Source organism: Myotis davidii, unplaced genomic scaffold (genome assembly GCF_000327345.1).
Source record: "Myotis davidii unplaced genomic scaffold, ASM32734v1 scaffold404, whole genome shotgun sequence".
NCBI classification, from domain to species: domain Eukaryota; kingdom Metazoa; phylum Chordata; class Mammalia; order Chiroptera; family Vespertilionidae; genus Myotis; species Myotis davidii.
In genome coordinates this window covers 3637359-3649426 of record NW_006295824.1, presented here as the reverse complement: position 1 = coordinate 3649426, position 12068 = coordinate 3637359, and the positions used below count along the sequence as shown (strand labels likewise).

Genomic DNA, 12068 nt, shown 5'->3' with positions numbered 1-12068 from the left:
GTTCTCACCAGCAGACTGCCCAACGCTGCACTCTGTACCAGCAACCTTCAGCAACGTGGCCCATTCTGTCTCCTGATTTGTATCAGCTGACATTTGAGATGTACCTATCACCTTATATATTCTGCCGCTGTAAGAATAAAGTTTGAGGCTTGATCAGAATCCTGTCTTGCCTCCATTCTTTCGTGTCCCTTGCTTGCCTCATTCTCCTAGGGTGTCTCTTGGTTCCCCCGTTGTTGTCCCGCAGGTCGGGACACTTATGTTTTTATCATGCCATGCATTTATAAGACTCCTGGCATTGGTAGATTGAACATTTTCTGGCTCTGTTATTAAAAGGAACGCCGATAGGCACAGGAAACTTTTCTGAGATATGTGTTTTAATCACTTGAGTTTTGAGGAGTAGTTGTGTGAATGTATGGGGGTTGGGCTGTGGAGTGAGGTGGTAAGAGTAGCTGAGTTAATGAGTGGCCAGCTGACCATTCCTTACCCCAAAGTCAAACTAGCTGCCATTTTCCACTTTGATGATGTAAGCCTTTTGGTGGGAATGTGTGTGTAATCATATTAGAAAGCTCCCAGGGACATCACACTCTATTGGCCTTGTCTCTGTGAGAAGGTTATGTGCTCCTTGACGGGAGGAACCATCTCTTTTCCTTCTAAGTGCCCAGCATGCTGTGGGGGTGGGGCATGATGGTTAACTTATTGTGTTGGATAGTGAAACCAGAGATTGTCTTAATATAGATAAGGTCAGTAGATGAACAATGTGTTATCTCACTGTACTAGACTCAGCAAATATTTTGAGAGTAAACACACATTTACCATGATTATCGAATGAGATTTGCCATTTTAACTTTGAACAGTATGTGACGTGTACTTTTAAATATTTCTACAAATTGAAAGAACATATTAACCTTTAGGAAAGGTTAAAAATACATTTTAATATTCCTCTAGAATGAATGAAAACATTTTTAATGGATTAAATGAAACAGGAGTATGTAATATAAAATTAATACAGATCTCACATAAGAAGACAGAATATATTAAATATCTTAATAGGAAAATCAATATTTAAACATATGTCTTTCCCCATACTATTAATTAGAATGGCTTAGACATTGTACTTTATATCTAGTGTACAGAAATGTCTTGATGATTTATATCAATACCCAAATGTATTATCTTGTACTCCTGCAGTTAATTAAATGAACAGATTTAGTCAACATTACTCATGAATCTCCAGGTCATTATATTATCAAATAACATTGTATTCACAATTTATGTTAAATATAAGATATATTTGGATTTTTGTAATGGTTATCATTCAGAATTAAAAATGTACTATAATCCTTTCTGCAAGCTTTTATAGAAGTTGTGGGGTAAGCCTGCCACCTGCTGGTTAAGATTTGTTACTTCATTTTACATTTCAAATAAAGGACATTTTCATAACAGCACAGGAATGTAATACAGTTTGAAGCAATCCTACATACAGACTTTTGAGATTTCCTAGGTTGTTGCAAAGTATTGAAGTTCAATGTTCTAATAATTGTCATAACTACAAGCCTTTCATGTTTATCCTTGCCTCTTGATGACCATCAATGGCTATATACTTCTGAGTTTCTGCTGTAGAGTCTAAGTTTGATTTAGGCTTTTACTCTCCGGTAATTGTGTGCCAGGAACATATCTGTAGGCAAGAGGTGGCTCAGTGCTGCTAAACCTGAAGAATTGTTCTCCTCGGCATCTTCTTTTTCTGACCAAACTGCACAAACATACTGGGAATGCTGCTGTGTCCCCTTGTAGGACCCCAGCCTGCACTGTCCCCCACTCCTCTGGCTGGCTCCAAGCACAGCCTTGGGGTCACCCATTACTCAGGCCACCCAAGAACCTCAGTTTCCTCATTTTTAAAATATGGGTAATAATTCTGCTTCCAGTTGTTTTGAGCATTAAATTAGGAAATTCATGAGCAGCACTTAGCTTCATTATTATTATTAGCCTTAGAAGGCTTTACTCTTTTTGTCTATCATCAGTAGTTAGAAGATTCACCAAGGTGTGACTATGACTTTCCACCTCATTTATATTACCTAGCCCATTAAAAAACATTTTTATTAATTTCAGAGAGGAAGGGAGAGGGAGAGAGAAATGGAAATATCGGTGATTGGTTGCCTCCTGCACGCCCCTTACTGGGGATGGAGCCCTCAACCCGGGCATGTGCCCTGACTGGGAATTGAACTCGGGACCTCTTGGTCTATGGGACAACACTCAATCCACAGAGCCACTCCAGCCAGGTGCCTAATCCATTTTGTACATTGTTTTCTTCACTTTTGAAGACCCCCTTTCTTGCCAGACAGACTTTGCAATCCCAGGGACTAGAAACTTAGCGCATCAACACAGCATGACAGCCTCCAGAAATCATCCGGAGGCTGGAGAGCAATGCCCCCATGGGTCCTCAGAAACTTCTCTAGCTTTACTCGTCTGTAATTAGTGTGCTCATTAAACCCAACTTTATATTTGCCAGAAAGAGGGGGTAATCATCATGACTTCAGTAAAGAAGAGGCAAGTAAGGTAATTAGTTCAGTAAATATTAGTAGGTGCCAACCACATGCAGTTACTGGGAGAGCTGCTGGGAATACAGGATGAGGAAAAGAGCTCCTCTGTAGAAGCAGTTTCCAAAAATCTCCCAGCTATTTTCATCCCCACAAGGGGACGTTCCTGGCTGATATATAATGTCACATTTGGATGTCCCAAGGTTCCTTTTTTATCTTTTTAGGTCTTGCAATTTTCAAGTGCCTGAAATTTCTCATATTAGCCCTCTTTTCTCAATGGAGTTAACAGCTGGATAGGTCTCTGGCTCTCCTGAGTAAATGGTGTTCATGGTGCAAATTAAGCATTTGACATGCACATTCGTGTGTGTGTGTGTGTGTGTGTGTGTGTGTTAATCTTCCCCCAAGGGTATTTTTCCATTGATTTTTAGAGAGAGTGGAAGGAAGGGAGAGAGACTGAGCGAGAAACATTGATGTGAGAGAGACACATCGATTGGTTGCCTCCCACACAAGCCCCAATCAGGGCTGGGGATGGAGCCTGTAACCGAGATATGTGCCCTTGACCGGAATCCAATCCCCGACCCTTCAGTTCATGGGCCAATGTTCTGTTCACTGAGCCAAACCAGCTAGTGCATTCCTCTTTTTAAATGTAGTGTTTAGCAAGTCCATAAATATTTGTTTTACTTATTAAAAAGAATTTTCAAGTTGTCATTTAATTTCAAAATGTTCAATAATTGATGCTCAGTAATTGAAGTTGGGGAACAGCAGCCTAGATGTTCATTTGGTGTTCTTGGGAAGGCGGAGCAAGGGAACAGACACTCACACCTGAGAACTTTCTATTTTTATTTCTTAAGACCTGAGCCCTTGGAACTAAAGAGTCAGCCTCACAGCACAGGCCAGTGGTTGAAGCATTAAGAGAGGGATGTTGCTAATAACTTTTACTTATTATAGAAGGATTGCATGTTCATTTCAGATAATCAATAAAAAAATACAGGAGACAAAACCTTACTGGTAACCTCACAACCCAGAGCTATTGCTTGTTCATGTTTTCATGTATACCACCGTGCTTTCGGCAGTGCACACAGCTGAGGGCAATTCTTTTCCTCCCATTCGCTCTCTTTTTTAAAAAAAATGTTTGTTTTTTTTTTTCATTGATTTTAGAGAGAGAGGAAGGGAGAGAAAGAGAGGAGGGAAACATCAATGTACCCTGACCGGAAATCAAACCTGCAACCTTTTGGTACAGAGAAGGACACTCAACCAACTGAGCCACACAGGCCAGGACCATCCCATTGTCTCTTAAACCCACTCCAACCAGCATTACAACCCCCCTCCACTTCAAACAACTTCTTTTGTCTAGGTCACCAGTGACCTTCACTTTGCGTGATCCAATGAGCCAATTCTCGGCCCTTGGCTAATTCACCCACCAGCAGCACTTGGCACAGTTGGTGATTCTCTCCTGAGCACTGCATTGGCCCGGCTTTCTGCCTCATTGGTTCCTCCTCAGGCGACTCGGTCTCTCCTTTCCTGGACTGGACTGTCCGTGTTGGTTTGCTCCAAGGTCAGTTCTTGAACTTCTCTCTACATTTGGTGATCATTCAAGCTCAAGGTTAAAACATCCATATTTGCTGACGACTCCCAAATCTCATCTCCAGCCCTGGCCTCTTTCCCAAACTCGCAATGGACATTCCCAACTGCTGACTTCACATCTCCATCTGGATACTTTATAAATTAGGAAATCAGAAGACCCACTATGCATCTGAGTATGAAGGGTTTGGATAAAGGGGTCTGGAAGTTAAAACAATGGTGAGAAGGCTGGGGGAGGGGCAGGCAAAAGAATTGTCAAAGATTCATAGACACAGACAACAGTATGGTGATTACCGAAGGGAAACGGGGGTGGGGGCAAGTATAAGAGGGTAGAGGGGCATAAATGGTTTTGAAAGGAGACTTGACTTGGGGTGGTGAATATACAATGCCATATACAGATGCTGTATTATAGAATTGTACACCTGAAACCTATATAATTTTATTAACCAATGTCACCCCAATAAATTTAATAAAAATTAACAAGAAAAGAATTGTCACTTCTGCTTTAGCCTGCAGTAAGCACTGCAGGACACCCCCCCACCCCCCCACCCCGCAACTCTCTCAGGCAGCAGCAAAGCTATGGAGCTGCTGGAATCACAGGAACCTAACAACTTCCAGAGGACAGGGGCTTCAAATCTCAGGCCTCTCATTGGCTGACTTTGATGGGGAAGGGAGCTCTGGGAAATATAGTCCCATCTCTTATCAGATACATGTGGGCAGGTAAATGAAAGATTAATAAAAACAAGTTTTCCAACCTGCTATTCCAGTTCAGGGTTTTGTGTGATTGGAGCCTCTCTGAGCAACTTAGGGTGCAAAGCAGGACCCACGCAGAGCACCCTTCCATTGCAGGGTGCACTCCCATCCACACTCATACTCAGACGGTGACAATGAAGACATACCAGTCACTGACATGTGCGACTTGGGGATGTGGGAAGAAACCAGAGACCCTGGAGAAGATCCATGCAGACGAGGGGAGACTGTGCAAACTCCACAGACTGTGGCCTCAGGCCAGCAGGCATCGATTTTTTTTCATCACTGTAATAACAAAATGTGAGTGAACAAACAGCGTTATTTGAGGACCTGCTGTGCTTCAGAAGAGAGTGCTACTGATAATGAGTTGAAAACAAACTGTCACAGATGTCTAGACTTCTCAAAAATAACTCGTCCAAAGCTCAACTCCAATTCTGCAACCAGCCTCACCCTCTGCCTTCCTCTTGGTTATTGTCAATGCCATTCCCCAGTTGCTTAGCCCAACGCTTTGTTTTTTGATTCCTTTTTCTTTCATGTCTCACATTCAACCCGTAGGATATCCGGTTGGCTCTATTTTTTAAAATTATGGACACTAACCTCTCCTAACCACCCATTCTGCCCTCTCTTTGATCTGAGCCACCATTCTCTCAGGAGACCTCTCTCTTCGGGTCAAAATCATGATGGCTCCCCACCCCTCACGGAGTGAAAGCTGTACCCTGGCAATAAGACACTCTCCAGCCACCCCACTCTCTTCTAAGGCACGCTCCCTTGCTTGCTCTGCAGCAGCCACACTGAACAGGTGAAGCTCAAACCTGCTTTGGGGTTGCTGCTTACACAAACACCTGCTTGACTAGCTCCCTCTCTTGAGTCTTTGCTTACCTTCTCAAAGGATTAGGTTAACTTCCCCACTTAAACCTGCTACCTGCCATGGTGCCTGCCACAAGCCATGTGCAGGCCATGTTATATTGAGGTACTTTTAATACTGTTAATAAATTGACTTCTTGAATGAGGGCCCAAATAGATGTTTATATTCCATCTTCTGAGACACAGCTCACCTCGCCTGATGTGTGAAATTGGAAATAAATTAACATTATAAATGTATATAAAAACAACAACAACAAAGTCTCCCTGTAGCACGCCTCTCCCTAACACCCCCAAACCCTCTTCTGCCACGCATGGTCCTTTTTACCTTTTCACATACTGTATAGTGTATATACTTATGTTTATTACCTGTGGTCAATCTCCCATGCTGGGATGTAAGCTCCATGATAACAAGGATCTTTATTTAATTTTTTTTTATTGATTTCATAGAGGAAGGGAGAGGGAGAGAGAGATAGAAACATCAATGATGAGAGAGAATCACTGATTGGCTGCCTCCTGCATGCTCCCTACTGGGGATCAAGCCTGCAACCTGGGCATGTGCCCTGACCAGGAATCAGCCAGTGACCTCTTGGTTCCTGGGTCAATGCTCAGTCACTGAGCCATACCAGGCCAGGTGATAACAAGGATCTTTATTCATTGATGTATCACAAACACATACCATAAAATTTACCCATTTATTTATTTTTATTTTTAATGTTTGTATTACTTCCCCCACCCCCTCTCACCATTTAGAGTGAACAATCCAATAGCAACACACATTTTTGGAGAGCCTGCTACCTGCCAAGCACTGTGACAGACTTTGAGGGTATAGCTGTAAAGAAAATGGAGACAATTTACGTCTTCACAAAGATTATGGTCTGGGAAGAGAAGGAAACAGGCAGACATTAACTAATAATTACACAATTAATTACTTGTTATTGTGGTAAATGCTACAAAAAGATAGGGGACTATGTGAGTAGCTCACAGGAGGCCCTTACCTTGTCTTGGGGCCCAAGGCGGGGTTCCTTCAGGAAGTGGAAATTAAACTGAGCCCTATAGGGTGAGTAGGAATTAGCAGGTGAAGGAAGTAGGGCCAGGTAGGGGCACTAGAAGGAAGGTTGATGTGGCTGAACATCTAGAAGGTTTCATTCTTTCACTAATATACGCTGTGATGGAAGTTCTGAAATTATTTCCTTAAGATAAATTCTTGGAACTAAAGTTGCCAGGTCAAGTGTGTGCAGATCTGCCCTCCCTTCTTCTTTCTTAACTTTCTGCTATGAATTACATTGCTGGAAGGGTGGTAGTTAGGTGTCTATGGAATCATAGGTGCCCTGCTACTCTGTTGCCTTCTTCTTGAGATGGCTCTGGTAGGATTCCAGGAGCTTTGGAAAGAAGACCCTGTGGCAAGTCTTTGGGGGCTGAGGCTGGTGGACAGTTGCCCCGCCACAAGCAGGAGGGTACCCAGAGCACTGCACACTCACATCAGGTTCCCATATCCCTGAAGTGTAGGCAAAAATATTCTTCTTTTCTCTTAGTTTCTGCCTTACATGTAACAGTTAGAGCTCTGTTAGGTTCTAATTTCTATTGCTTTTCCAAGGACTCCAATGAACACACTATTATAGTGTCTGGGCAAAGGCACTATTGAAATACGAAGTGTTGCTGAAATTATGACCATATTTCAGGTTAGTATTTACATTTCTCAATTTCAATTGTAAATTACAAGTTAAAAAAAGAATTAAACTGTTCACAAAAAGTACATGATATAAAATGGGGATTAAACAATTTGAAGGCAGAAATAGGAAAGAAAAGCAATTTAGCCAGAGAAGGAAGTTCTTGACCTCAGGAAACATAAACTCTTCATAAATACATATCACTAGTTAAAATGAGAGGTTCAGCCAATATTTGATTTTCATGGAGATTTTTAGATTCTCTAAAATTTTTAATTGCACTCACTTTTGATAAAGTTAATAATGGCTACCCACTGAAGATTTAGTTAGCATTTAAAAAGGAACTTGAAGATGCACTCTGCTGTAAAAGTATTCTAGGGAAACTTTAAAGACTTTCTTACTTAGAGGGGAGGAAATTCCCAAGGTCCACAAGTAAATACTCAAATTCAAATCAAAAAAGAGCCATGCCAAGTGATAACTGTTCCGTTTTAGGCCAACTTGAAATAGCCATCTGCTTCTAGCTGCTTCAGTTAACTGGGGACCATGAATGGTGACCATGGCTGCCATAAAAAAGCTACATAGACTAACCATAGGAAATTAAACCTATGCAATTTTTGACCAGATTCAAATTGGTGATGGCTGTTGTGTGGTTATGACTTCCAATTTGATTTTCCATTATGTGGCAGTTACCCCCTAGTTCTGACAGATATATTTTTTACTATTGCCTTTAAGAATCTCTGTTTATCCAAATGAAACAAGTGTGACTCGTTTGCTTAAGGCATTAAAAAATTATTCTTAGCCTGGCCACAGTGGCTCAGTGGTTGAGCATTGACCTATGAACCAGAAGGTCACAGTTCGATTCCTGGTCAGGAGCATATGTCCGGGATGCAGGCTCGGTCCCCAATAGTGAAGTAGGCAGTCGATCAATGATTCTCTCTCATCATTGATGTTTCTTCCTCTCTCTCCCTCTCCCTTTCCCTCTGAAATCAACAAAGTTATATTAAAGACATTAATCTTAAGTGATAAAACTAAAGGGCCATGTTAGAGAATTTTAAGTTATAATTACTACCTTTGTGGTTTTTGGTTTCTTCCATATTTTGGGTCATTCTTTATTATAAATGTTTAGACATAGGATTTCTGGTGGGTGGGAAAGGATAACTCAGCAGCTCTGGGTTATCCAAACAGTAACATTCCCTAGAAAGGTTGTTTCCTAACTGGCCCTTGGCTGGTTCCTGGGAACCGAGTTCTTGGAATATTCTGACTGAAAAGAGTGTTTTGCATGTGTGGGGTCATGAGCCATGCTAGAATAGCTTTTCTGGGTGGTTTATACTAACGAAGTGATTCATGTTGAACACCTGCTTGCCCTCTGTGGGCTTGGAGCTCAGTAACTGAGGTTAGTCATACAGGGTTATGCATATGCGACTGACCCCCAATGCTCTGGACAACCAGGCTCAAGTGAGCTTCCCTTGTTGACAAGACTGTGCACATGTTGTCACACATCATTGCTGAAGGACGTGTGACATCCTGTGTGACTCCACCGTGAGGGGCCTCTTGGGAGCTTGTACCTGGTTTCCTGCAGACTTTGCTGCATGCACCTTTTCCCTTTGAGATCTTAATATATCCTTTTGCTGTAATAAATTGTACCTGCAAAAACAACAATTTCTGCATCCTCTGGGTCCTTTTAGGGAACCATCAATCTTGAGGATGGTCTTGGAGACTCCTGACACACTGGCCCAATGGCCTTCAGTTGCCATTAAGGAGAACTAATCTAGCCGGTTTAGGCAAAAAGTGCTTATTAGCATGTATTCTGTGGTTTCAACGTTGTTGGAATGGCTGAAAAAGTAGATGGAGATTCCAGGAACAATTTCTAGCCCCAGAATTTCATTCTTGCAGAAGCAGAAGCCACCAAGAAGCGGCTAGCTATGAACTCACGCTGCCTCAACTATGCCAGCAAGAGGATGCTTGCATCCTGCCTGGACCCCCTTTCAACTCAGTTCTGAATCCAGGCACCTGAATGAAGGAATTTGAGCCGTACCCGGAACTTCCAGGGAGTCTGCAAAGGTAGTATTTCACGTTTCAGTGCTCAGAGACACAAGAAGGAAATCAGAATTTATGCCGAGTCAATCCACAGTATCTCATACATTGTGTTAAAGAACATAAACATTTTAATGTTCCTTGATACTGCCCAATTGCTTTTTTAAAGTTTGGAAACATTTGCAATGGCAATGACAACAAGTGAGGCCCTAGTTTTCTAGTTCTTAGTATCAGGGGAAGGTAATGCCAATGGACAAACATAAATATTAAGGGACACTCTCGTCGTCACCTGTGTTCTCTGCCTTTCTCTCTGTTTCTCTTGGAAGAAACAGATTCCTATAGATTGTGGTTAATACTGGGGATTACAAGTCAACTTATAAATCCGTTACTCCATGTTGGTGACTAACAAGGCACTCATTTATATAATACAGGCTAAGCAATTTTGGTTATTGTTAAAAACTGAATAAAGTAAGTGGAAGGCTAGTTTTTTAAAAAAATATATATTGATTTTTTTACAGAGAGGAAGGGAGAGGGATAGAGAGCTAGAAACATCAGTGGGAGAGAAACATCCATCAGCTGCCTCCTGCACACCCCTCACTGGGGATATGCCCACAACCAAGGCACACGCCCTTGGCCAGAATCAAACCCGGGACCCCCAAGTCCGCAGGCCGACGCTCTATCCACTGAGCCAAACCGGTTAGGGCGGCTAGTTTTACTTTTATTAACTCTAAGTTACACTTTCTTCTTAGGTTCTCCATCTCAATCCTCCAGGTTCTGCGTCTTTACAATATCTCCTAAATAACTACCATTGGTTGTCATAGAAAAAGGGATTTGAGCCAGCTGATTTGAGCTCTGAAATGATTTTTGCTCAAGAGCTTTAACTGTAGGAAGAAATAACATCTCAATTGGATGCCAGGAAAAAAAATTATAATACTGAAGTTTATACACACAAAGGATGACATAAATTTCCTAATTCCTTAAGAAATATAACTTTATAATTACTGGATCTTGAAACAATGTGATCATTTGTTAACACGGCATTAAAAAATACAGGGTATTTATGATACACTACCATAACGAGATCCTATTCTTTTATATGGTACATGAATATGTATAAAAAATATCCAAAACGACCAATGATAAATGCTGACAGAAATTTTCTGTGGGGGGTGAGACAATAAGTGGCTGCTTTTCCTTTATTCCTTACATTTCCTGGCTTGTTTTGAAATTTTTAAATAAGTGTATATTACTTTAGTAATCTGATGGAAAAAGTAAACCTTTTAAAAGGTGAGAAAGAAAATAATCAAATTAATATGTCGTAAATACCTCTAGGGGTTGTAATGGATTCAAATTACATAACTAATAAGAATATTTTTATAAATTGTGCAGTATTATGAAAAAGCAATGTAGTACATTTTTCTAAGTCCTGATTTCTCCTCCTTACTTGGAATTAATAAGTCTGATGCCTTTAGGTATGTTTAGTTTCAAAATTTTATTTTAAAGGGATTTTTATGGCATAACATAAAATCTGTGGTATTCTTACTGAAATCATTTATAAAGGTCAAATTCTAATAATTTTTGCAACAAGATTTTATTATATTTTCCTAAAACATAGAAAAAGTTTACATTACATACCATTTTGGACTTATATTTTTACATTTTCAAAATAATTTACTGCAAATGTTAGTTTCAAAGAAAATTTAAGGGAAATTATAAAGCAGTTACAAAGTTCTTTACAATAAAATTCATGATAAAAATAATTTTTTTCAAGTTGAAAATTTATCAAAAGGTATACATGGATTAGAAATATATTTTGGCAATATGGTAGATTTAAGGGCACTTTAAAAGTTGTCTAGTTAATGACTACAGATATGACATGTTTGATGAAACACAATCTGTAAGTCTTAATCAATGATCATTTCTTGCTGCTAAAACATTGAATTTATTTAAAAAGTCCATGAGTACTATGAAGAGTTGATGTCTTCACACAGATTCTTTTATAAGTTCAGCTAATCTCTGGAAGGCCTAAAATAGAAAATAGATAAGAATTAATGAAAGTAGGGTACTATTTAGGAAAAGTTTGTCAGAATGTTAAAAATTCAAACAAAGAATATCCATCTAAGGGTGAGATAAGGCAATGAAAACCAAGTTTACTAGTAGCATCAGTTTTATCATGGTCGGATGCCGTCAGTGTCATAATATATATAAGCATATCAGATTCCCAGGATATTTATTTTGTTGTTCGTGTGGCCCTCAAGGTCACCACTTTCGATTTTCTCTACACCACATATTATTTTATTCTTTTATGTAATCTCTCACCTGCATATACATTCTATATAGTTGAAATTGCCCAAATCTATTATATAAAAAAAATATAAACCCTTGCCGAGTGGCTCAATTAGTTGGAGCATCACCCTGTATATGTGGGTTCGATTCTCGGTCAGGGCACATACCTAAGTTGTGTGTTTGATCTCTGGTTGGGGTGCCTACAGAGGCAGCCAATTGATGTTTTTCTCACATCAATGTTTCTCTTTCTTTATCTCTCCCTTCTTCTCTCTCTAAAAATCAATAAAAACATATCCTTGGGTGAAAATGAAACAAAACAAAAAAATAAAACTTATGAAAAGCATATTTAATGACA

At 40.2% G+C, this 12068-nt stretch overlaps 1 protein-coding gene and 1 long non-coding RNA gene across 5 annotated transcripts in view; one reads left to right on the top strand and one right to left on the bottom strand.

Annotated features, from left to right (window-relative positions):
• Nucleotides 1-1192: 1192 nt before the first annotated feature.
• The window catches only part of LOC107184234, a 20261-nt gene continuing 9385 nt past the window's right edge, over nt 1193-12068 (top strand). The window contains exons 1-2 of the long non-coding RNA XR_001515061.1: nt 1193-1209; nt 7550-7555. This is a non-coding gene — a long non-coding RNA (uncharacterized LOC107184234). The remainder of the gene's footprint in view (nt 1210-7549; nt 7556-12068) is intronic.
• Nucleotides 10901-12068, bottom strand: part of AADAT (aminoadipate aminotransferase) — a 22099-nt gene continuing 20931 nt past the window's right edge. For all 4 annotated transcript variants that reach the window (XR_436019.2, XM_015568460.1, XM_015568461.1 and 1 more), the window contains one exon: nt 10901-11452. Coding sequence is in view for 3 of the 4 variants with exons in the window: in XM_015568460.1 (XP_015423946.1) it covers nt 11411-11452 (42 nt within the window). In the remaining variant the exon portion in view is untranslated. The remainder of the gene's footprint in view (nt 11453-12068) is intronic.